The sequence below is a fragment of the Echiichthys vipera genome, assembly GCF_963691815.1.
Source record: "Echiichthys vipera genome assembly, chromosome: 3".
NCBI classification, from domain to species: Eukaryota; Metazoa; Chordata; class Actinopteri; order Perciformes; family Trachinidae; genus Echiichthys; species Echiichthys vipera.
In genome coordinates, this window is record NC_139828.1 from 18,178,185 (window position 1) to 18,204,680 (window position 26,496).

Sequence of the window (26,496 nt, forward strand, 5' to 3'; positions counted from 1 at the left end):
GTTTGTTTCTAATGTTTGCAACTTTTTAAAAATGCAAAAAAAGAACAATAATAATAATAATAATTACGTCAGGATAAAGCATGTAAAGTCTGTAACAAGAAAGCAAGGTTCAGTGGAGGATTTTGCAAAAAAAATAAATAAACTGCATTAACTTAGTAGTACTAGGTGGAACATTTTCTGGTTTTGGTAAAGCTAATGATAAAACAAAGGGCTTTGAAAAAGCTTTCTAGAAGAACTCCACCATCTTTCTGTAGTCACTAATGGTGCCCACTTAACATGCACATGTCACTAGGGCCAGTGTTCAGTCATGTAAGGTGCAATGTTTAAAAAGTGAGTCAAGAAAGTCTTTTTTCTACACAGGAATTATGTTATGGAATAGCTTACACTAAATATAAAAATGGCAGAGATGAAAAGGGATTTTAAATAAAAAGTTAGGGTCTACTTGTGGAATAAAGTGGATAATTAGGAAAAATAGACTCAAGACTAGGGCCTGGGTAATTATTGCAATATAGCTTATTGGATTCTATCTGGTATTTTGATATGTGTTTTTTACCCTTAGAAGGTCTGTATGTGTTATTCGTTGCGTGTCCTGTCCTTTGCCATCACGGACCATGTTGGAAAAAAGTGTTCACCACTTTCACATGTTATCCCTTTGATCATTTTTGACTTTCTATATCCATAAATAAACCAAACCAAAAACTGAATGTTATTTAAATGATCTGGGGAAGACAACAATGTGCATAAAGTTAGCTTAAACTTACTTCAATCTGACCATTTAAGAGCAGACAATGTTTGACGATAAGATGTACACAATATAATTTGGTCTGTGAATCATTTTAAATGATATTAGTAATTTTCCTTTAAATTCCTTGGTCATTAAAACATACAGCAGGTGACATTTGCTCTTTTGTCTCAAAACTGACACAGAAAAAATATCTGGTGAAGGTTCCGTTTTTATAAAATGGTTACTGCATCAAATTGTCCATGGATAAAACAGTTATTGATCCAATCAATACACGGCATAGTGGGAAGGAAGTTGGTTATGCCAACATTTCATATTGTCACCTTCGCTCTTTAAAATGCCATAACTAATTCAACCTCTTTTCTTTTATGAGCCACTCTTTTGTCCATCCTCACCCACTGGGATAATGTTATCATGATGAGCCAATAAAAATCAATGATTAAACGTGTGTAATTTTCCAGAGACGTTGTATTAAAATTTATTGTCTTTCTCTCTCTCTCTCTCTCTCTCTCTCTGTCTCTCTTTCTCTTTATCTCTCTCTCTCTCTCTCTCTCTGTGTCTCTCTCTGTCTCTCTCTCTCTGGTGAGTCATCACATCCGCCCTGGAGCGGCAAACACTCTGCGGGTTGCAATTGAAAGTAAAGGAGGGCATTAAAAGCTATTCAATAAGCCACTGTAAAATTGATCAGACTATAAAAGCTGTTACTGGCCTGCTCCCCGACAACTCCAAACAGGGGAATGTGGCTGTGGAGGAGTTGAGTGAGTGGTGAGGATTATAGAAAAAGACGGATAGAGAGATAGATAGAGGGAATAGACAGAGAGAATGAGGACAGGTGAAGAAGAAGAAGAAGAAGAAGAAGAAGAAGAAGAAGAAGAAGAAGAAGAAAGAGACTGAAGCTGAAAGTAGACTTTTTATAGAGCAGAAGAAGAGAATTTAAAAATGTGAGACAACAGGCAGTTAGGGAAGAGCTTAAAACAAACAAGATAAAAATAGAGGAGTTAGAGGAGCTGTGATTTCTTTGCCGACACAAAACTCATTGTAACCTATATTTATTTACTCTCTTCATTATTTATATATAGTTATAGGGTAAACCAAACGGAGAAGACTCTATTACATTACACCAGCACTGTAGAAATACTCCTGCATTGTGTGTAATAGGGCCCCCTGGAGGCCTTATCATCTTGACTTTAGACTAAGTTATTTGACAATGACTCCCAAAAAATAACATTAATGACCATTCTATTTAACGTTTGGTCAGAGTTTTAAACATGCCGTTTTATATGAAATGGAACTACAGTACTTGGTTAGGTTCAGGCAACAAAACTACCTAATTAGATTTAGGAAAAGGACCCAAAAAGCCAATCATCAAGACCCAAGGCTCTCATACTACATCACCTGACTTCTTTCTTTGCTCCTGCCATGATAACTATAGTTCTAGTTTCTACTTGTTCAGTCAGTTACAACTTCAAAGCTCTGGTTTTATTGTATCAGAAATTAGTTGATATTACTAAATGAGTGTCTTTTTTATTTTTATTAAGTCAGACAATTTATCCGTTTGCCTACTGACTATCAATTGTGGTATAATGTACAGTGCCAGTCAAAAGTTTGGACATTCTTTTGACTGTACTACTACTGTACAAGTAAAAACCACTGTCGGAGGTGGAATATGCATAGCTCACCCACATCAGGTCTGCCACAATCAACACGACACACATCTAGACTAGCATAGAATAGACTCAGTTACTGCCTGTGCCCTATAAATGGCCAATTGTGGCAGATCATTACTAACTAGTGGCAATGAAGTCAGGACAAAGTTTATCTCTATAGAAACAATTTTCATTTCATCAACCTCTCTCACCAAAAAGTTATTTATTGCGGGCCAACACCTCAGGTTACTAAACAGACAGATGTGCACATTCTCCCACCAGCTTCAATAAGTGCAGAAAACTCTCCAAAAATGGGGGAAATGCTACACGACAACCCTTGGAGATTTATTGTTTTATAGTCTATATGGACAGTATGCCACTTGGGCTGTTCTACTGCTGTCTAAAAAAAGAGAGGGAAAAAAGAGGAAGAATTACAAGAAATAAGAAAATTCCAGCGAAGAGCGGTGCTGTCGGCTGAATCAGTGGCAGTGGCTCGGCAAACTGCGTTTTCTTTTAACTTTCAATTCTCCTAAGCATCCGTGCTTCACAGCCCCTTGGGCTATTGCCTTTCTCAATCTGTCCCTGGAGAGGCAGGAGTTATGGTCCCTGTCGATTGAGGAGAAAGGGATGTTATTCCCCTGTCACCCCCTGGTCTCACCACCATCCTCCCTGCCCTGATCTACGGCCTGACACCCCCCTTACCCCATTCCTCCCTCCCGCTTCCCCACTTTGCTTCGTCGTAAGCTGCCAGCTATGTCGTTGCCATGGGCTGTTGTGATGAGGACGATGGAAAAATGTTCTGGGGGGGGGGGGGGGTGAGATGGAGGTGTTGATATTGGTTTAGAGGTGCAGTTGGCAGCTGCACGATGGTAGTAGTGGGGAATGTTTTAGTACAAGTGCAAGTGATAAGACACTTGCAGAAAAATTGGTGTGTGTGCGTGTGTGTATGACTATAAAAAGTGAACACACAAGGAAGGAGGGACAAAATCTGCAAAATGTGTGATTTAGGCTGATATATTTTTATATTAAATATATATATACCTTATATATATTTTAAAATATAATATATAATATAGTAGTGCAGCTTTATACAATGCATATTTACTAGGAGAGTGTAGTGTCCACTCTTTGCTGGAGAAGAGCCTGAGGACGGGGGAATGGTAAACTGAAAGCTGGAGATGTGATCCGTCACAGGGCCCATGTAGTTATTTGTGTGACAACCTTGATAGGGGAGCAGTGACAGGGTTAAACATGAAAGCTAGGTTGCTAGGGGTGGCTGTGGAGGTAGAGTGGCTGTCCATTAATTGGAAGATCGGGCGGTTCGATCCCCGGCTCCTCCAGTCTGCATGTCGAAGTGTCCTTGGGTAGATTGGCATTTTGCATGCCAGCCTTTGCTATCAGTGTCAGTGTATGAGAATGGGTGAATGTGGCATGTCATGTAGAGCACTTTGACTAGAAAGGCGCTGTATAAATGCAAGTCTATTTAGTTGACGGTTGTGTGTGTGATCAAAGGGTCCATGTCCCTGTAAGTGTAGAAGCAAGGTCTGCACCCTGAGTTAAACAAAGCTCAACTTCTGAAATGCAGGGGCACCCGACCATCACGACGCAGCATGTGTACCGCCCCTTGGGTGGCTGAATATAAGAATTGAATTTTAGCAATGCAATATTCTTTAAATATATCATACAGTTGTTTATAAATTTGATTTAATCTGGTTTGGTTTCAATTTCATGACGATGTTTTTCATTTCACAGGGCTGAAGTTTTTGAAACTTATGTAAATGTTTTTGTATTTGTACACAATAAAAACAGGCAGACACGTGGGCCTCATTTATCAATCTTGCGTGAAAACGGGTGCAGATCTGAGTGCAGAATTGGTCGTAGGAAAGGACCCACGTGTGATTTATGAAACATTCGTATCTGACCAATCTCAGCGTATGAATGAGCGGGCCTTGATAAATGTGGCGGCTGAATTCGATCGTCATTAACATGTTACGCCCTTAAATATTCCTGTTTCAGAGGCCTCGCCCACTTAGGTCAAACACGGAGAGAAGGAACGCAGGTTAGAAAAGAAACTTTTCCGACACACAGATCAGCATCCTGACATCCGAGATGGAGCAAAATAAAGATGTGCTTTTTGTCAGTCTAAAGAGTGGAATAAAAGGGGCCCATAAAAACACTGTATGGAAGAGAATAACGGAGGCAGTCAAACAGAATCAGCGCTCCACTGTGACCCGAGTGCGCCTGTGCGCACTGTTGGACAGGTGTAACCCAATTAAAAGCACACACCTTTGAACATATGAATTGCAAGAAAAGCTGGGATTATATTTAGGAAAAGCTGAGTCAAATACATTCAACTTGCTCAAAAGATCCATTTCATTAATTTTGTAATTATGGATGCAGTATATTTCCACAGAACATACAAAAAGGTGTTGTTTTATGTTCACTATTATCCAAGTTTGTGATTTTAAACTCTTTAAAATAGTTTAAAGACTGTAAGTAACCAATGTTCTGACCGTTGTGGGATACCTGTATATAAACTACTCCTATAGGTGGAAACAACAGCCTTCTGATCCAGAATATCACCTATAATGCGAGGGGTGCATTTCACGGCAGGGGTGCTGAACACCGACGCTCTTGCTCTGTAGCGGGGTTTGCCAGCGGGGTTATTAGGTATACCGTAAGAGGATACCTTTGTCATCTCGAAGAACCATACCAAGATGTTAATTATCTGATACCTTGTTTGATTTAATGCAATTCATCGAGGGTAGCCACTTACCAAGGAGATGACTTTGGCTCTGCAGTGCGTCTTGCTGCAGCCACGCGCCAACACATTCATTCATTAATTCAATGTCGGGGTCGCGGGGGGCTGGAGCCGAGTTGTTCTGAAATATAAAATAATCGTGTGTCCCCCCCTGGTCACCTGGCCACCACGTTTAAAAGCGACAGCTTGGCATCACAAATCACCTGTAAGTTTATCGAGTGGTAATTTTTTGCGATTGATGAATGCGTAATCATTCATGGATGGTGCCTTCAGACGCACATGAGTACAATCAATCGCTCCAACCACAACTTTTATTTTTTTGATTCGTTTTAAGAATCCGTTTTGATCTGTTCTTAATATGTGACTGCTTATGCCTAATGACAGCTGAGGTTTGTTAATTATTTTCAGCCAGGTTTTGCTGTGCTGCACCGCAAATACACAGGCTCAAATGTGCGTACACGATCTCAGACCAAACGTGAGATTTGATCGTAGCTCCCGCTCACGTATGTTTGTTTGATAAATGAGGGCCAATGAAAGTTGTTTTGATGGGATGAAGTACTACACCAGCAGGGGTACAAGTGGCTCGGGATCTTAACCCTTGAAGACTCACTGTATACATACAGTACTAATAATAAATCTTCAAGAGACAAAACCATGGCTCTACCATATGTTTAAATGTGTGGACAAGTTTGCATGCATTTTCCAATATACTGTATGTCTGTGCAATAAAGAAGAACTATAACGATTCAACAAACTGCAGGCCCCTTCAAACCACCAACATCAGCACAGACATCAGTAAACCTGACACATGCTCAACAGAGGACTTCCAGACCTCGGAATGCTCAGCCCCATTTCCATACTGGGCAATGCTTTGCCTCTTTTAGGTATTATTGTACCATCGAAGTCCTGCTATTGTGAGGGTCTCTCTGGGTGAAGGAATAAATAAATAAGCAGATAAATAGATGAATAAGCCAGAAGAATGGGAGCCCATGTGGCTTGGCCATCCATCATATATCCTATTACCACGCACTCAGCGGCACCTGCAGTATGTATAATGTAGTCAACCTCTGTAAGCAGATACAAATTCAACTATTTTCCTCCTCAATTTGTTATATCTGACAACGCCATAGCTTGTGCCTTGTTGTTTTTTTGAATTATGAATAGATTCCCTTCACCAGACTTTCTCCTGTGCGTGATAGCGTGGCATTGTTATGCAGAACAGCTACAGAAAACAAATTTGAGAAGCCGGGTACGCTTTGCAACGGCTGGCCGAATATGCATAAACAGTTGCGCTTAAAGCCACTTAAGAACATCCAAATGGGCTCAATATTTCATTTCTGGATTTGTTTCATTGGGTGTGATGAATATGAACCTCTAGAATGTGGTGGAAGTGCAGAAAATGCAATCATTTAAGTGTTTCAAATGATCAACGAATGTTTTTGAGATTTTTCACACAGCAGTGAGAAATGGTGGACGAGTGCTTAAACTGACAATTTAAATCTTAATTCCTGTCACAAAGTCATTCTATTAATTTGGCTATGACACTTAGAGCCACAAATATTACAAATATCATCTACAAACCAAGAGAATAAAGGGAATTTAAGGAATGTGTGTCAGAGGGAGAGTGGGATTAAAATAAAGAAGAAAGGAAACTCGTGAGTAATTCCAAATGAACAAATCAGACGCAAAAGGAAGAGAGAGAGTGAAATCAAACCAAGTGGAAGAGAGGAAGCGGAATGTAAATACATGGCAAACCCATTGCACATTTTGACTGTTGCATGTTTGTTTGGGTATTTACACTGAGGCTACAATCAAGTCCTCAAAGCTTCAGCCCACATGACAAGAGCCCATTTCAGGGCCACATACCTTTTATCAGCCAAGCCAAATCTCAATACACGCACACGCACACGCACACACACACACACACACACACACACACACACACACACACACACACACACACACACACACACACACACACACACACACAAAACCCTAGTCATATCCACTTATTTCTCCATCACGTCAAAATGCAAAAAGGATGCAGGGAAAATCGTCAAATTTAATTTGTGCTCAGAGAGAGGGCAGAGGAGGATAAGTTGTGAGGAAGTGATTTTTGGGACTTGGCTGAACTTCCAAGCCCTGTTTGGTTTGAGCAGATGTAGAATTAGTACACATCACTTTTCATCAGCGAGACATTGAACACAAGCTTCTGCTCAGAGGCCAAATACCTTTCTGTCACAGACACACAGGCACACCTCACCTCTAGTGTCTGTGATTCCGCTGTGGTAATTATCAATGTGATGTAAATCTCCCGAGCAACACATTCTTATTATTATTCTCTCTGAAGCATGTTTGGAGTCTCCAAATACCTAATAAACTAATAAAACACAAGCAGTTTAACTGCACCCACATTGAGCCAGCATTTGAATTTTAACTTCTGTTTTTAAATTAGCCAGTAAACTAGGTCAAACTTCACAGCAAAGCTTTCTTGCAATGTTCAAAACAGACTTCAGACCACACAGATGCTCGTTTTATGTCTGAATACAGTAATCCTTTGGTTAGAGGAAACAGTACTGTACAAAATACTGTGCAAATTTGTTTTAGAAGGGAAAAATATTGTCATTACATACATGCACATCATCCAAGAATATGTGCACATAGTGCAAGGATATCATCACTTGACACTCTGGGCAAGACAAGTCAAATCACACATTTGTGCATTTAATACACTTGAATGAGCAAAATTCAGAAACGGAAAAAGGGTCAAGCAGCAGTCATCTAACTTGAACTTTTCCTCAACAAACCAGTTCTCATAATAATTAAAAAATCACATGAAGAGTATGGTGATTAATCCGTCTATATTGACACTATGACATGAGACAGTATGTCATTTTTGGCTTTGGTTATTATACTGTACTTTTGTAATATATATGACTTGCCCTGTCGTAAGGGTATACATTGTATATAGGGTTTATAGCTGGTCTACAAATATAGATTTGCAAATAGAAGAAACTTTAACAGCAAGCACCCAGATGAAATTGCTACAAACACGCTGTCATTACATGAGGGAGAATTTCTTTTTTTTGTGTATTTTTGGAGCAAGGGATCCTGTTGCATGTCAACGAACTGGGCTAAATATGCATGACAAGTGATGGTGTGTGGGTGGAAGGAGGCAGATGGGAGTCAACCCCATGGTTGTGTCAGCGAAGGATCTGTGTGTAATCTGCAGAAGATGCATGCAATATACCGACCCACTACTTTATCTGCAAGGCCCCTAATTGCGAGGGATGCTGAGGAACACATGTTAGGAAAAGGGGAAGAGGAAGGGGTGTCAGATGTCAGCAATGTGCAGGCATATGGTTCCTTCAAGTTGGGTTATGTAAACTGGAAATGACACCAAAAATCAGGGTTGCTACAATGAACTTGTGAAGACTGCTTGATACTGCGCAACACTGTATCTTTTTTCATTACAGTCACCTGGTGAACAGGTTATGTGGTTATAACACCACACTGTATCCTGACTAAAATCTCTAACACGATTGGTCCCTCACATTTAGAAACAGTATAATATTAAGAAAAAATTAAAAGTGGCATCACCATTGCGCCATCAAATACTGAAACAAATTGGATATGAAACAACCGAATTTCATTAAAGTTAAATAATACCTACAGTTCAGTCAAACACTGTTTGAAGCAAAAGAGACCCCACAGGAAAACGCAATTACCTTTGAACTCAAAAATTGAACTATTAAAGAAAGACAACTTCTTGGTCATCTTTGTTCGTTCCAAGGAGGTTTTAACAAAGCAAGAACATGATGTAAGGTAACAAGTGATCCACACTGATCCAGCACATTATTCCCACAACCTTCAACTCAGCCATTGTATGGGTCCATCTCATCAGGAATGCAACACTCATGCACATACACAAACACCCACACAACCCTTCCCCTTTCAATTCCTATCGCCCCACACTTCGCCCCCCCTGTTCATTCATTATGCACTTGTCCTTCCCTTATGCTCAATGTACTTCATTTTGTCCACATTTTAACCCTCAAGATAATCTACTGTCTGCTATGGCCATTTGTGCCAACCAACTTGAGTAAACAGAAAGATGGCATAAAAAGAGGTTGACCTTGTATACATAAGCTACCACTATCACTTAGGAAATGCTGTGGTTATGATTAGGAAAAATGTGGGGTTCTATTTGTCATGTGCACAAGAATAACAGATGTAGTAGTTGGCAATGAATATCTTAGGCCTGAGGCACCCTCCAGCAATGCTCATTAAACAACTGTAAATAATCTGAATATACAATAGGACAAAAAAGATACAGGTGTCAAGATACAGGTCTATTATATAAACAAATACAATATTAATTAATGTAAAAGCAATGTAGTAATGTATATACGTATGCATAATGAGAAGCAGATTGAATTTGCATTGTGTCCGGAGCAGATTGGAGCGGTAGCAAACGGGCTGAATGATATGCTCTGACAATCAATTATTACTGCAATTGTGTTACATCAAAAACATTATTTCTGCTACAGAATTTGACTTCTGCACTGGAGGAAATGGAATTGTGACGTAGGGACTGATTTAACTATTGCGCACTGAGTGAATGGAGTAATAGCGTTGAGGACCATGCATATCACCTGCAAAGGAAACGCTGTAAATCACAGTCTGAGAGGTGTATAAAGCGGCAACAAGGAGCAATAATACACAGCACATGTACTACTCAAATGTGAATATGATTGTACAAGTCATACCCCCTGACCCACATTGCCTCTCATTGTGAATAAATAAAAAAATTAATGGGGGTCATAACCTAAACCCTGTCTGATCAGGCTTTTCCGTTTGTCAGATATGCAATTTTTTTATATATTTTTTCATAGACCTCTGCATATTTTTTCAGACTTTCATTTTCTACTTTTTATCACTTTGCAAATAAATAATCCTAGTTACAAATAAAAATCTTTGACGCAGTAAATGCTGCATCAACAGCTTTAAATTACAAAATGAAACCAGGGATCGACCTCTCCCTCTTTCTTTTCCTGCTTTGAGACTGGTGTCTCCAATCTTTTTCCACAACCAAATGACTCTTAACTCTGCCGAGTGCAGCATGGGTCAGGCAGCTAGATTGAAGCCAGGGTGTCTGGTTAATGTTTAAGTTTAACATGCGATTTCTGATGTCTGATTTCACTCAACAAGCCAGACGCTATTCCCTGTTTCCCTGTGCCTTGCAATAATGCCTTGCAGATATGCCAGAGGGGGAACAGGGGGGAATATATGTCTATATGTGTAGCTAAAATTCAATATGTTTCAACAAAAAAGGCAACATAAACTCAAGACCCAATTTACCGCAGAACTGTTGTATTAAACAGCATTAGTTTTAGTTACGTGTACCTACTGAACTGTAAGAGAAAAAAAATGGAATTCATGCAAGCCTTTAAAAAAATGCGTATTACCTTTAAAAAATGTGAGAGTAAGATATCACTGGAACTCAAGTCATCAGTGGGGATCATGCAGTAGAAGTATGGATGAATTAGCCTACCTAGTCTGCTACCCACATACTATGCGCACGCACACACGCACACGCACACACAGACACACACACACACACACACACACACACACACACACACACACACACACACACACACACACACACACACACACACAACTGTCAAATCAAACTTGGTAAATCCATTGAATTTATCAGTGAAAGGGCTTGGTAATTCTTCACAGAACTACCACTTCTTAAAGGAAAATTTCAAAAAGCATGGTTACAGGTTCTTCACTCTACAAACGAGTGTGCATTAAGAAAAAAGGCACACAACCCACAAAATATTTAACTTATTCTTATATATTCAGATTTCATCTTTCATTCTGATGAAAAGAAAATAGCACATGATGGGTTGCGTTCTTTGTTCTTTTTAATTGATGTTAAATTGGTTGTGCTTTTTGAGAAGCAAGGCCAGCAAGGTAATCAAATCAGTAAGCAATCTTGTGATATGCTATAGTATTCATCTTCAAAGACAGCTAGTTCAACTCTTCTTATCGCCTACAAAAGCGGTGCGGGAAAAAGTTGAATAGTGAAAGTAGTAATATAGTTAAAGCCCCAACTGTAAATGTACTTTTGAAGTTTTAAAGAAACAATTGTTTATCCCAGTAAATGCCAAAACATGGATTTATTGTGAATAATGAATATGGTTTTCCATGATGTCAACCATCATGGAACACCCATAACTCATATAATTTAAAGTCTAGCCTGAAACATGAGGGTATAGACTTGGGTTTAAATTGTTAAACTATGTTACACTATAGATAGCTACGTTCCTGTACAGTATACACTCACAATACAGCTCTTAAATATTCTTATTAGGGTTGGGGGATATGTTAAAATTTTCCAGTCGGCCACTTGCAGCACATCAGCCGGCAATTGACGGTATATTAGTCCAGGTGTGTGGATCCAGAAGACCGCATGAGTTTTCTTAGTGTACACTTTGAGTCTATTTTTTTTGCCGTTTAGTGAAGCACAATCTGCATACACATCTGTATAAATAACAAAGATATCCAGCTATATATCATGTATGTTTTAAACGTATTTACTGTTTCTACATTAATTGATCAACTCAGTCTGTGTGTGAGATGTGTCAGTGTGATTGTGGGCCGTTTCCCCTCACCTGCTATGGTGGGCGGGAAAATAAAATGAATCAATCAATAAATAAACACTGTGGATTTCTTCCAATGGATCTGACACAAAAACTATTTTGGTTCAGTAAATTGCTGCTGTCAGTCAGCCTGGTGAAGGCAGGTTAACAACCACTCGGCTGCTGACAAACGGAGTTCAGTGGGGATTTCCAGTAATAAACAAAATAAACTCACTCAACTGTGAGGATTTATTCCTAGACTCATTTTCCTTAATACACAGAAAAATACAACCATACACCTTCTGAATTCAAATTTCTAAGACATTTACTGAATTGCTTTGTTAGTTCTTCATAAAACACACTTCATTCAAACTCAAATAAATCTCGCCAAACTCATCTGAGTTAGTCTTTCTACTGTTCCAACAATCACTAACTCTGATTCTGTAAATAACAGTGAGTAAGATGTGAAAATATGCCGGCTCTAAGGGCTGTTCCCCCGCTGACTCCCAACTGTCTCCCCGCTCCTTGATGAGGAGCTGTCTGACTCCACAGCTCCAAATAAATAAATTAGACAAATTAAACAAAAAATATCGCCCAAAAAACAACAACCGCTGATGTACTGTAGTTAGTCATCATTGATAGGCGATACATTTGTCCAATTTCTGAACCTTAATTCTTATTATTTTTTTAAATAATGTAGAAAGACATGACAGATTCTGAATATATGTGTCTTTTTGTGCGTGTTGAGATAACCCTGAGCGAGAGGATGTTCCAGTGAGACAGATAGGCGGTAAATCTGATTTCATCAAATACTAGGGCTTTGTATAATATTGCATAGAACTGTCAGTGGCATGTTATTGTTTTAGTGGCTTTACCTTCTCACTGCACCTTCAACTTTAAAGGTCCCATATTATGTTAATTTTGAGGTTTATATTTTGGGTTTCTACTAAAACATGTTTACATCCTTAATTCAAAGGAACACAATCTCAAATATTGAGAAAATTATATAGTATACATCCTTTGTCAGAAACACTTCCTTTAAGCATCTGTCTCTTTAAGCCAGAAAAGAGTAAGTGTTTTTCTCAGCAAGCATATTTGCTTTTGAAGGCGGGAAAAGCACAGGTGTAACTAACATTAATTATGGTGTCAGTTACTGTAAACAGAGGGCCAAAAAGAAAGTCTTGCCAACATAGGGTTAACAGTGGAGAGGCCAAGAGCCTCATTTGCCTTATAGTTGTATGGTATTGATCTCACAACTCACCTCTGCTCCTCTCTTCTTCCTTCCCCAGACCAGGGGTGTTGCTGTAAGTGTAGGTAGGGGTGGCTTCCTCCTCCTCCTGACTCGGGGTAGTTCCAAGTGGGAAACTGACAGGACGAGAGCTGGTAACTGAGCTGGATGGTCGGGAACTGGCGCAGTTCTGTAAGAAGAAAAGGCAGTGTCAGGTGGAGAAGATCGCCAGAGGGGTCTATACCTGTTAAAAGAAAACAAATTCACGGGACAACTTTTCTGTTAACAGATAAGAATAAAGATATCAAGTTCATACATTTTTTACTGGTTGATCATTGGTCAGTTAGTAACACACATTTTTTCTTTCATTAAGGTGATTATCAGCCAAATTATGACTTTCTCCAATACTTTCATACATTTCAATAAATGATAGAGAAAAACTTAAAATTGTGTTTGCATTAAACAAAAACATTGTGTATGGAAAGATAACATGGTAGAATATATTGTGCACCAAACCTGAGCAGCTGCTTTTTAAATTTAACTTAGAGACCTCCTTGTATCACACATGCATCCTTCCAGCCAGACCAAAATAGACGGCAATCAAAGAAAACCCATTCGTTTGCACAGCTCTCAAACAGGGGCTTAAACTGGCTCCATGGCCTCTTATATTTCATACTGTATTTCTATCAGGCAGGAATGCCTCAACGCTTGGGGCCTGCAGTTCTGGCTGCGTTTGTGTGTTGTTGATTTCTAGCTTCAGTGAATGACCATTACACATACAAGCTGAAAGAGACAAATACATGGACTGCTACATGTCATTGTGAGTCACTCCAGCCAGGTGTCCCAGCAATAGAAATACATGGCATTTAAAGACCTCCATCAGAAAAATCTTATGGCATGCATTTACTTCACAGCTATTTTTTTTTGGTAGAGGACAAAATTTTACTGTCCACAATCAAATTCCAATTCAATTTTTTTTTTTTTATAATATCCTTGCTTTCTATACGTTGTCAAAACTTGAATTAAGATCAAAAAAACTAATCCGCTTCCAATTTATATCTATATTTCAGTGGTGTCAGGGGCATGGAGTATGGGTGGGTTGTTTTTTATTTGGGTCCTGCAACTGACAGCTTTATTTCACAAAGCAATCTGGCAATGTGTGTACAAGAGGGAGGTCAGGGTGGGTCAGGAGATACTTGGTATCAAACAGGCAGTCTACAGTGGTCAAAGTGTCTGTGTGTGTGTGTGTGTGTGTGTGTGTGTGTGTGCGTGTGCGTGTGCGTGTGTGTAAAACCCCACCCTGTGAGGCTAAAAAAGCTGTGTGTGCCCATGTGGAGGGCTACCACATGGAAGAGGGCTAAAGAGGTTGACAATAGTGTGGAATTTAAGAGGGGAGAGTGTGTGATTAGGTTTGGTGGAATTTATATGGGTAGTTGTCAAGGTCAAAGGTGTGTCATGTCACTGTAGCAAGAGCAATATATAGTTAAATTGAACATTATTTAAATGATGTTCATGTTTTGTGCTAGACTTTATAAAACACATTTCATCTGATGTCATGTGTACTGTTTGAATATACTAAATTTCTGTTTCTGTATCAACAGATCAGATGACCTCAGCAAGGCTTAGTATTGTCTTCTTGTAAGGAAAATGAAAATTTCAAATGATCAGTTATAATTCAAATTACCATTTTAAATCCTTAAGTTGTGTTGCAGTGAATTATTCCATTGGGTGAACTATTTGATCGTTGAAAATAATACAAGATATAAACCCCTCTACCTCCGACAAGTGCCATTCGTCTTCAAATGACCCTATATGCAGTAACACCGCCAAAGCCTCTTTATCCCCCAGTCGGCAAAGCACGATACCCAATCCTATGTTTTACAACAAGGGGATATATAGGGGCATGTGCGGTCATCTAGAGCCAAACGTCTCCTATCTAACCAAAGGATAGGTGGATACAGTGTTTCGAACAGGATTTATGGCACAAAATAGCATTAGCTAAAAACCGTCAGGCGGCAGTGATGGCTAAAAAACGCATTCTGGTAGCGGAACCCGGCAAGATTGGAAAATTGCCACCACCAGAGGGGAGAGGAAGCAGTAAAAATGACGGCAGATGGGGGGCCTCACTGATAACATGAGCAGCCAATATATCAGACTGCACCTGGTGGCTAGGGACCGCAGCCCCCCTACCCCCACACACAAACTTTAATTAATCTATTTATTTATTTCATTTATTCCCATCCTTACAGTGTCCATCTCTGAGGTAGGGGGTCAAAAGGAAGTAGGGGAACCCTGATATTTTAAAAATCAATCTGCTGTCAGAAATGGTTTCATTGCTTCTTCAATGACCAGAGATGCGTGAGGTTGGGGAATATTGGGGCGCAGTATATGTGTGGGTCAGGGTGCAGTGGGAGGGGCAGTGTTACCAGCCAAAGCAGAGTGGAGTTAATGTGATCATTCATAAGAGACAAGATGCACTGTGTGTGTGCGTGTGTGTGTGTGTGTGTGTGTGTGGGGGGGGGGGGGGTGTGTGGGGTGTTTGTCAAGGTTCTAGGGTCTATAATTGTATATGTGTGTGGTATGTGCACGTCTGTGTGCTACAGACTATTAAGTACTTTTAAAGTGCTTTGCCTAGGCTACAGTATGATCTTCCTAGGCACACACAGATTCACACATAGCATCCCACCGCCTCAGCCAAACAGCAGTGTCCAGGTATAAATACTGGCCTGACACTTTAATATCAGGGGACGGCTTGTCCTGGATTAGAAACTTGTAACCCACCACAGAGCTTGACATTGCTGGGATGAAGGTGCTGCAATAGGCAGAGTGAGGAAGGGGGAGAGCTATTACAGAGGGTCTGTGTTTGATGTATAAGGGCATCTAGCATGGACTGTCGACTAGTAAGAGGCTAGCAGATGTACAATGTTGCTTTGTGTCCAGCTTTCATTGGCAAGAAAATTTAGTCTGACTCACCACTGTGTATCAGAGACACACACAGGCATAGTGCACACACACACACACACACACACACACACACACACACGCGTGTGTACACACACACACACACATACACACACACACACACACAAACACAGACACAAAAACACTTTAACAGACAATAAAGGGTTACATACTGAAAAATTAAGCGCTTTTCTCCTCTCCTTGATCCTGTTGACCGTGCTTCGAACCTGAAAAAAAAGACAGAGTGAGAGAGAAAGAGATAAATGTATCCGACACTTACACTTACAAAGTATCAAAACAAAAAATCTTTCACAGCAAATAACCGCGAAAGTGTTAAATGGAGAAAGGAGAAGGGAATGTGAATGGGAAATAACTAATTTGCATCGTTAGTTTGCAAGAACTGACAGGATTTTGGGGAGGGGTGTGTGCCTGTGTGTGTGCGTGTGTGTTTGTGTGTTTGTGTGTGTGTGTGTGTGTGTGTGTGTTTGTGTGTGTACATGTACGTGAGAGAGGGTGTTCCAGTATGTCTCAGTGGCTAATGGGACTTGAAAGTGACACATAGAGCTGGCAAACTAAGGAGACGACTTCAAGCTATCATCTGTCAGCATAGAGCGCCGGGACCAACAAATGGAGCTATTGGAGGAGAAGGGACCGCCCTAGCAGAACAGATTACATTTTTACACTCCGGATGAAACAGCGTACTGCATGCCTTCATTTAACACATACAATACCAGACGAGAATTTCATAGATTTTAGAGATATACAGTATGCATACAGTTTCAGACTATACTTGTAATTTGACCAACCTGCTTATTTACAAACTCCTTGATCCATAAATTGTATTTGTATTATTATTATTATTTATTAAAATTATCAGTTTAAATATTAAATTTAGAAATTCTAAGATATTTTAAAATTAGATAATCATTTTGAATGCCAAGACCTTTGCTTAGAGACCTTTGATTTTATTGGTGAATTTCAGACACCATCTTTTAAATTGATGAATTGAATTTTGTAAGTAAACCTTTTTATACAGTCTATGAAGTAAATCCATCCAGCTAGTGATGCCTAGTGAGTAATAGATAATACTATTAACAAACATCTCATGTAAATATTGTGTAATTGATATCACAGGATACAAGACCATAATGCAGCAATTTAGTCTATCCGTTGAATGAATTAATGCACGAAAAAGGTTGTACAAAATCAGAATAAAACACTTTTTATTTTAAAAAATTAATTCCGAAAAATGATGTACAGTTTTACTGATCACTCAATCATAGGTTAATACATAACAATACAGAAGGCTAGTAGAAGAATGAAAATATAAGAATAAACTTAGATGTATATATTAAAATTACTAACAAGGTGGGTGTTTGTTTTTCTATTAAAATTGGGGGGAAAAGACTTTTAATTTGATATTGGAACATCTTCTAATTACTTTTTTACTATGACTCATTTGTTACTACAAACAAGAACAGGATATCAACATGAAAAAAACAAAAAGGAACTGCCGGAGTTACTCAGTGTGTTAGTAGTTCACTTAAGTAGGGTGAAGTCCTCAATGAAAAGCCTCTGACATTTATGAGGTCTGTATGTATATATGTGTGTGTGTGTATGTGTGTGTGTGTGTGTGTGTGTGTGTATGTATGTATGTATGTATGTATGTATGTGTGTGTGTGTGTGTGTGTGTGTGTGTGTGTGTGTGTGTGTGTGTGTGTGTGTGTGTGTGTGTGTGTGTGTGTGTGCGTATGCATGAACCTGTGTACATTGTCAGCGCTCACTGTAAATTTGTAGCGGATGGGCACTCATCACTGTAGCCCGTCCCAGCCCAACCCACCACGTTAGTGAATATGCATTACGTCTTATGGCTTCATTAAGTCGCAGGCGCGTTATAAATTACGACACCACGCTGAACACACACAAACACACACACAGTCTCAGAGACAGCATGTGTACACAGAGGATGTTTTGCATACATTCCAACGTTGAAGGGCCACATAATGAAGAGAGCCCAAGCCTCGTGACAGGTTAGAATCAACAGCACCAGAATCATGTTTAGGAGGAGGGGTTTTACCTCCTCCTATTATTTCTGACAAAATCCGCAGAAGGCCTTCGACACGGTGCAGATGTTGGAGAGACACGGTCTTTACACAATGTAATGGGGAAAGTAAGTCCTGGGGATTTCATTGATATCAAAAGCAGCCGTCGTGCTGAGGCAATTACATGACACAACTTAATTAATCATTTGACAATGAGGGGAAGGGCATTGTTTTAGATGATCATTATGTATTTAAGGGGTTTTGCGCAGACTCAAGGTTTCGCAATGATGCAAAGCATGGTTCCCAATGTAAATGGATGCTAAGTGATTACCATATGAAAGGAGCGCGCCCGACAACACCTGCCAACATCCTTGGAGCTGATGGAAATAAAAGGTCATCAAAGCATGGGATTACAAGGTGACCACCAAGGAAAAGCTAATTGCAATGAATAATGGAAAGCTATTGTCAGGTAATTAGCAATTAAAACGCTGTATTTCGAGTGTAATATCAGCAGACAGTCTGTCTTCCATTCCATATTGGTAATTATTGAGACTGGAAATTAGCCTCATGAATGGAGCATTTTCTGACGTTGAGGCATTAGTTAATTCCACTTCTTTCTTTAGCATATCAAAGTAAAATTTCCGAACACTGAGATTGTTAAAGACTGATTTGTTCAACCAGGTTAACAACTAACAGCAACTTTGCAAAGTTGTTCTTCACTTCATAGAATTATGTGTGTGATAATGTAATCTAAGGAGAGGTTACCTTCTCCAGCCATAAAGGCAGGTTAGCTTCAATGAATACAGACCAAACTGCATCCTCCCTGTCTCACACTGGCCTTTCCCGCCACTCTTATTACAGGGAAGAAACAAAAAAGAAAATTGATAATTTACATTCAAATACTCTTCTATTAAGCAAATATTTCCTTTCAAGTGTCAGGAAGGGTGAAACCTGAAGCCAGCGGTTAGACAAGTTAAACATACAAAAGACGGGCAGACTGAGGGAGGAACAAAAGGGTGGTGGTGGTGGTGGTGGTGGTTTAGAGGAAAAAAGATAAATGTAGAAGTGAATAATGGAAAAATTACTTTCTCGGTCTCAAACATTAACAAAGAAGTATGGTCCTTTTAGAAACCAGGACATATTATATGAGCTGTTTCCAGGGTTAAGGGCAACTTGAATTTAAAAGAAGGGAATCCAAAGCACTAAAAAAGGCCATTTAAGCAAGAATACTGTGTCGATTTATTTTACAGTGCAAAGGGTCAGCTCTCCCTGGCTCTGCATTGTCATTGCATCGCCTGTGTCTCAGGGACAGCTCTTCATGCTTTGGAGAGGGCATGGATGAAGAAAAGAAAGAGAAAATAGGAAAGAAAAACCAGGACAGGACAGGAAATGCAAATGTTACATATGAGATGTGCACTTTGATGGTCAGACAAACAGAGGTGATGATGAGTTTAAAGAAAAGAGGAGGAAAAATATACAGGAGAAGAGTGGGGACTGATGTAATACCATTATCTTTGAAGAGTGGGGTAACATATAACTATGTCACCCAGCTCTTCAAAAAAGCTGCTTTTATAAAGTGACTATGACCTTGTACATTCAGTCAAAGCAACAAGAGGCAAATGAAAAGATGAGGTATGTTTGTATTCATTAGAGCTGAAAACTCATCAAGCATGGTTCATTCCACCCACAGAGGACACAGTTTGTACTGTAGCATATTCTATTTACAGAATTTAAATTTCTTATTTTTGATGTGATATTAATATATAATATTTGTTATATATATATTTATAAAACATATTCCATGCATCTGCAGAAAACTTAATGTGCTTTTCTCAAATATATCTAAGTTTGAAAACAGACTTTTGGTATTACATGGTTTGTCAGACATTTTAGAGCTTCAGAGTTCTGTGTTCGGAATTGGTTAGTCTGGTACAAGGTGGCTCGTTTTTGAATTCCCACTTTATCCTTAAAGTTTGGAGTAGGAAGTGTGTAATAGTGAGGAATAGACAACAAGTTCAGAAAAAGCGTTGTATTTTAAGAAGGCTCACAGGCAATATCACCTTTACGCCTATTAAAGTTAACCCTATTTACATAGACTGAGAGCCACATTTGACCAAGAGTGATTTTCATGACTTGACTCTCATCCATTAAATCGCATCTCTCTGTCCCTCGCCACGCATCCACCCCTACACAGCTATGGCGTATCTAAATGGTAATAAAGCAGCATCTCAATACAATATGTCCTCCTTCATTGCATATTGTTGGTTGCATATTGTTCTTCTTTTTTTTTGTCCTACTATGGTGACTGCTTAGGGCCCTGCTAAGCTCTGGCCAGTGGCTTTGTCAGGATGCTAAATGGAGGGCCGTGAGTTTAAAAACTTAAAGAGGCAGTGAAATATTAGCCAATGTGGGTGAGGAATGAGTGGCTGAGAACCACGGCGTGTCAGTGTTTAATGGTCGGACTCGGATGCATATAAGTTAGTCCAAGCATGAAGGGCAGTGGGACGCTCGCGTGGAAACGATGTCCCCTCCCCTCCTTCCTATCCCTCCACCCATCCACAGACACACGTTCACACACATACACACTCGTACTGTCACACCCCACCCACACAGCTTTTAAGCAAGGAGTCCATCAGAAACTTGTCATTTCTCTCATTCACTACGACAGCCTTGAGACACAATGCAGACTTACCTCTGTGTTGTACACCCCATATATCAGGAAGATGAACAGGCCCTGCAAACACAGACAAAGAAAGAGCGAGAGAGAGAGAGAGAGAGAGAGAGAGAGAAGAGAGAGAGAGAGGTAAAGAGAGAGAGAAAGAGGAGGTGGACAAAGTTGTTACAGTTGTTTTCTCTCTTATCCTCTAGTAAATATCAAAAAATGAAATGTAATGAGTTGAGCGGCATGTGCGAGTTGATTCGTACACTTTCTGGCTACACAGAGCTGAGGTAGACTGTACTGAAAAGTAATGAGAGAAGAGCCAGGACTTGAAAGAGTCCAAATTGGGCCACCTCCGTAAGGCTCAGCTTGCGTTTGTTTCGTATACAATACTCATTCCAACCCCCACTATGCCATCAAAGGCTCAAACCCAAGGTTCCACATAGCTTAATCGAAATAGAAAATATTTAGTGCCTTTGTTCAGTATGTGTTCTTAGACACAGAAACACACTTATGCATGACTGAGTAAAAACAAACAAGAGTCCATATATTTTACAAACATATGCAACAGACACAAAATAGACAAACAAATAGCCATAAGTTCTGAAGAAACAAAGAGTATAAACACGAATACATATTAAAAGGCACAAACACACACACACACACACACACACACACACACACACACACACACACACACACACACACACACACACACACACACACACACACACACACACACACACACACACACACACACACAGGCACATAAAGAGAGCAACTCAGGCCAGACGAGACTATCAAGGAAAACCATTGGAGGAAAGCGGAGAAAGAAAGAGGGAGGAAGCATAATGAAAAAAATGACACATAAAAGAAGATATTTCATGTTCACAAAACTCCATGGCTAGTACCCATGGCCCAAGAATGCCATGCCCTTGGATGCATAAAGGCTGCACTTTTGGTCACAGAAAAACAGCTATTTTTCATTCCAGTCCATTGTGGCATCCATTGAATGTACAAGCTGTGCATTCGCCTTTGAGCCATAATGTATTACTGTTGCCTCAATGGAAACAGTAAGAACAACATTGCAATGATTGAACTGTGTCACAAAAGATGTACCAAGAAAATTGAAAAGGCAGGTAAAATCCTATAAATTTCAAGGCCAATAGATACCGTAGATTCTTTGACAAACCAATAGTACGTCCACAGTGGGTCTAGCTAATACAAAAAAAAAAACTTAAAAAAGTACATCTCTCCCCTTTCAGACTAGTCTACGTTGCTTCATCTTTAAACAAAGGTAAGGACACATCCTGAGGACAGGCAAGCACAGGCTGGTCAATGCATCAATCAAGTCGAGTTTGGAGCATCCAATTTTTGCCGGGGGAAGATCTCGATGCATCACCATTGACAACATGATTTGGGGGGCCATTCAGAGTGACAGGCCGACGATGGCGGCGGTGACGACCTCTAGCCCAAGCTACTGCCCATTCAACTCCTACTGGCTGCTCTCCTGTCCTCCAGGGACTGGATTGCCCTGTCTGTCGGGGCTGTCAGGGGACATCTTAGGACATCCATCCTCTTTAAACTGACAATTCTGCTGGTCTTTGACATGCTGAGAACAACAGGCATAAGGGATCTCAAGCTGAGACCTGCCATTTATCTCTACATTTCTTACTTTAAACTGCATGTAACATTTGCTACAACCTAATTCAGTAAATGATGTGATTAATTTAAGAAAAAAAATGTTTTTTTGCTACTCCACAGGACAATATGACCATGACGGGATTGACAAGGCTTGTTACTAATACCAGTAATTGCACAGATTTTATTAAAGCTGAGATTTCCAGCTTTCAAAACTCATCTTCTGATTCAGTCACACAACATTTCCAAATGTTCAGTGATGCCGCTACAAAATAACCATCACCATGCAACAAATTGTTTTGGCTATAAATTCTACAAAGCTTTTTTCTCAACCTAAAAATATCAATGACAAAACTCTGGTATTATTCAGTACTATGGGCAAGGGGTTATTTAATCTGCATATCAATGTTATATATGAATAGAAAATAAAAAAAATTGAAAAGATTTTGGTATCAGAATCATTCTAGTTTTCGTTTGATGTCCAAGTAGTACTGATTAATCTGGTTTGAGAGGGCTTCGGTTGCATGCAGGTAAACAATCCGTGTGGAGAGCAAAAGTTGTGAGTGCTTTGGATGAAATGAAATCTCCGAACCTGTCAGTGATCTTCTGGTGACAATTTAGCTTTTCTATTTATTTATATGCAGAGAGCAACCCTCAATGATATCAGACAAAATAGAATCTACTGCACTTCCACGTCTTTGAAATAAATTCCTAGCTGTCATCAAGGAAGCTGGCTCCTATGGCATTTATTGATGTGATATATGTTGACGTTAATAATTACATTTAAATTATATTTTAAAGTACTCTTTTGAAGAGTTTAAGTCACAGACAGACAAACTACACATCACCAATAAGGTCTGACAAAGTCACCTTAATAAAGTCAGTGCTATTAATGGAGTGTCATTATAAGAGAGTGAATGATTTAATAAACAATTAACAGTGGAGTGAGGCCACTGCAAGGTAACTATGACTTTCATTTTTTTAATGAATGCAATTACAAACACAACCTATTTTGTCCACTGACATGTTTTTAAATGCAAGCAAAGTATTGTATATAGAATTTAACATAACATAATGTTGTGACTTACTCTATTCACACACACATAAACACACATGCATAACCACACATGCATAACCACAGGCATACAATAACAGACAGTGGGTGGTTAATTTGCAACACATACCCTATTGTATTGCATTAGAATTGCAATTTCCAACTTATTGTTGCAATTTGATTATCATGTTTTTGATCACTCCTCTTATTTGTAATTAATCTTTTGTTGTGTAGTGAACAAAGTGGAGAGAACATACTGTGCACATTAGGAAAAATGATCTATTAAAATATAATTGAGTTAAAAATAAGTGGCAGCATAACAATAATGATGGATTGTTTAAAATGTTAATTCATTAATATTCCCACTAAAAACAAACAGACGAAAAATGGGGCGCATTATTTAAATGCATGTGTGCTTTTCTAAACTCAGTACTGTTTCTTTTGAACTCTGCAGCAAATGCTACAAATTTATGCAAAGAATGAATGCAATTGCTTTCAAAGTATTGCTATACTGTACATCAAACAGGGGAGCATAAATTAATTAGCATACAGCTAATTAGAGAACAATTGTATGTTTAAAAAGTTAAAGCCAACAAACACTGTGTTTGACCAAAAACATTATTACCCCAGAGAGAAGTACTATGTTGCAGTGCAAGACAGAAAATAGAATTTGTTTAAATGAGAAAGCAGAATGAACAAATCAAAGTCAGATATCAATATACTTACAAGAACTAAGTCAATTCCGTTGTACTGTTTACTACTACTTGCTTTTTGTAATGTTGACAAACCTTTTTTGGAAGTTTGGGAGTTACTCCTAAAGCATCAACTGAGAACGTTAAATATTTTAAGGCAGTCCATCATCCACTGGTAATACTAGTAATAAAAGCTTGATTACAGTTTTGTGAAAATATGTCAATGAATGGCTTCAATGCAAACGTAAATTTAATTAAAAAAGCATATTTGCTCAAATGTCAAAAGCTAGAAATATGTGGCAAATAGCAAGGTTCTTATACCCTGTAAGTTTCACAGCTCTATTATAAAGTAAAATGCAGATTGAATTTCCATTTTCAGTTAACTGATTGGAGGCCTTTCACATAATGTCATAATGTCATGAGTAAAAAAAAAAGTGAATGAGCCTGTAGGAGTTCAGTGTTTAGCTGAAGGGTACTTTCCATAGATATAAGGCTGTTGGAGGATTTACTTTTAGCTGCCAGGATCAAGCCTGTGACCTTTCATTTCCAATTATTAACAACAACCATATAATAGGCATAATATGATATCTTACTTTTATCACCATTCTAAAGTTACACTATTTTTAAGCACATTTCATGTACAACAATATGCAATCTGTTTTTCCATTTAAAATAAAAAATAAAATCAAGAATATGATATATAAAGATTGGAGCCTTATTCACTAACTGACTGACCCATGATTTCTGCTACAACTTGCAGTGTGCACACAATTCATTCAACTGTTTCTATTTCAACAAGCATGATTTCCGCATCCCTGCTCTAATGAAGGTATTGCATTATTTTTCAAACATATTACTATGCTGGAGAACTGCAGTGGCAATTTCCGCAATTTTCATTTGTGAATTTTTTTTTTGCTTTAACTGATTGATTAGATTAATGAGACCTCCACATATAACTAATCCTCGGATATTGTTGTAGAAAAAGAGTGTCAGGGCTAACAGACTTCCTCCTTGTATTTGTTCATTTGTCATACAAACCTCCACAACAAGCTTGGCTGTGGACATGATACATCCTAGTTAAATTCAAACATCACCCCCAATCATCCATAACATATATAGTCTTTATATTGACAATTTTTTTTCAATTTTTAATTTTGGGAGATCACCTGCCCTACTGGAGTACACAAAGAATTCAAGTCCACAGTGTTAGTCTCAGTGAACAATGCCTCTGTACAATATTTACCTCCCTCCCTCAACTTCCGCATCACCATTTCCTCATCTACATCAACCTCCCAAATGTGTAAAGTTAAGGAGTGTAGTGCTGGCAGGTAAAAATCTCAAAAACAGCAAGTTTATGATATTGACCTTGGGAAGCACATTTTCAATGTAAAGATATGAACACTATGATTAAGGAGGGATGATAGTGTCTTGGCATGGAGAGAGCGACTAGCACGGCAGCTTTCTCTTTCTTTCTTTCTTTCTTTCTTTTAATATATTGCTGATGTCAGCTTAGTGCTGCTTTTTGTAGGGTAAAACGACTTTCGTGCAATAGAGTGTCATTGCACAAGTACAATAGATGTTTTTAGGATAATTCCATTTCTTTTCAACCTGACATTTTTCCCTCATGCAAAACAACGTATGTTTGGGCTATTATCCATGTCCCCTTTGCTGCCTGACTTAAAGGGATACTTTGATTTGATACTTTGATTTTAAATCAGCTCTGTGTCATGGCAGTGTGTGCAAATGAACGGTGAAGCAACCTTTATTCTGACACATTGCCATGACACAGAGCTTGTTAACAATCGACTAAGTGTGCCTTTAAATGCCATCATCCTTAGTATGATTTGGTTAGCAGCACAATATGGTTTGCAGAAAGGTACATCGAGGATTTCTAATAAAAAGGAAAAATGTCAAAAATACAGGCATGGTATTTTAAAAGCTCAAGCTTTATATTGACTGTTTCATTATGACAACACTGTGTAAATGAAATCGCTCTCGGCTAGGGCAAGCATTAAAACTAAAAACATGTTTTAAAAAATTCTTTCTTCTGTTGGTATGGCACAAAGTGAAGAGTTTCACTCCATCTCAGCATTCCACGTCTTAATAAAACCTCTCATAAATGAGATGTATTTCATTACTTTCATGAGTTATTGTAAACCACGTTCCACACAGTTTTCTGGGAGAACTTCAGGCCCTGCCATTGCTCAATGTCAGAAATGATTTATACTTGTCTAACTCTACATCAAAAATCTAAATAGATATACTTTTCACAAATCTTCAATTGGGCCGACAGCTTTCTCTTAAGTAGCTGAAGACCGCAACCTCCACATCCTTTTAGAGAATTCCAGGCTTCAGTGACACCCAATGCCAAAAATGAGAGCTATTCGAACAAGTTGATCCCAACGTCAAATATCCCA

At 38.9% G+C, this 26,496-nt stretch overlaps 1 protein-coding gene across 3 annotated transcripts in view; it reads right to left on the reverse strand.

Moving 5' to 3' along the window:
* LOC310945139 (adhesion G protein-coupled receptor D2) overlaps positions 1-26,496 on the reverse strand; it is a 94,492-nt gene that overhangs the window by 26,150 nt on the left and 41,846 nt on the right. For 2 of the 3 annotated variants that reach the window (XM_083911150.1, XM_083911149.1), the window contains exons 21-23: positions 20,726-20,767; positions 16,165-16,218; positions 13,064-13,220 (exon numbers count right to left, since the gene is read on the reverse strand). In XM_083911150.1, coding sequence (XP_083767276.1) covers positions 13,064-13,220; positions 16,165-16,218; positions 20,726-20,767 — 253 coding nt within the window. Of the gene's footprint in view, positions 1-10,703; positions 10,723-13,063; positions 13,221-16,164; positions 16,219-20,725; positions 20,768-26,496 lie in introns of all 3 variants that reach the window. The other variant, XR_014593146.1, reaches the window with a different exon arrangement.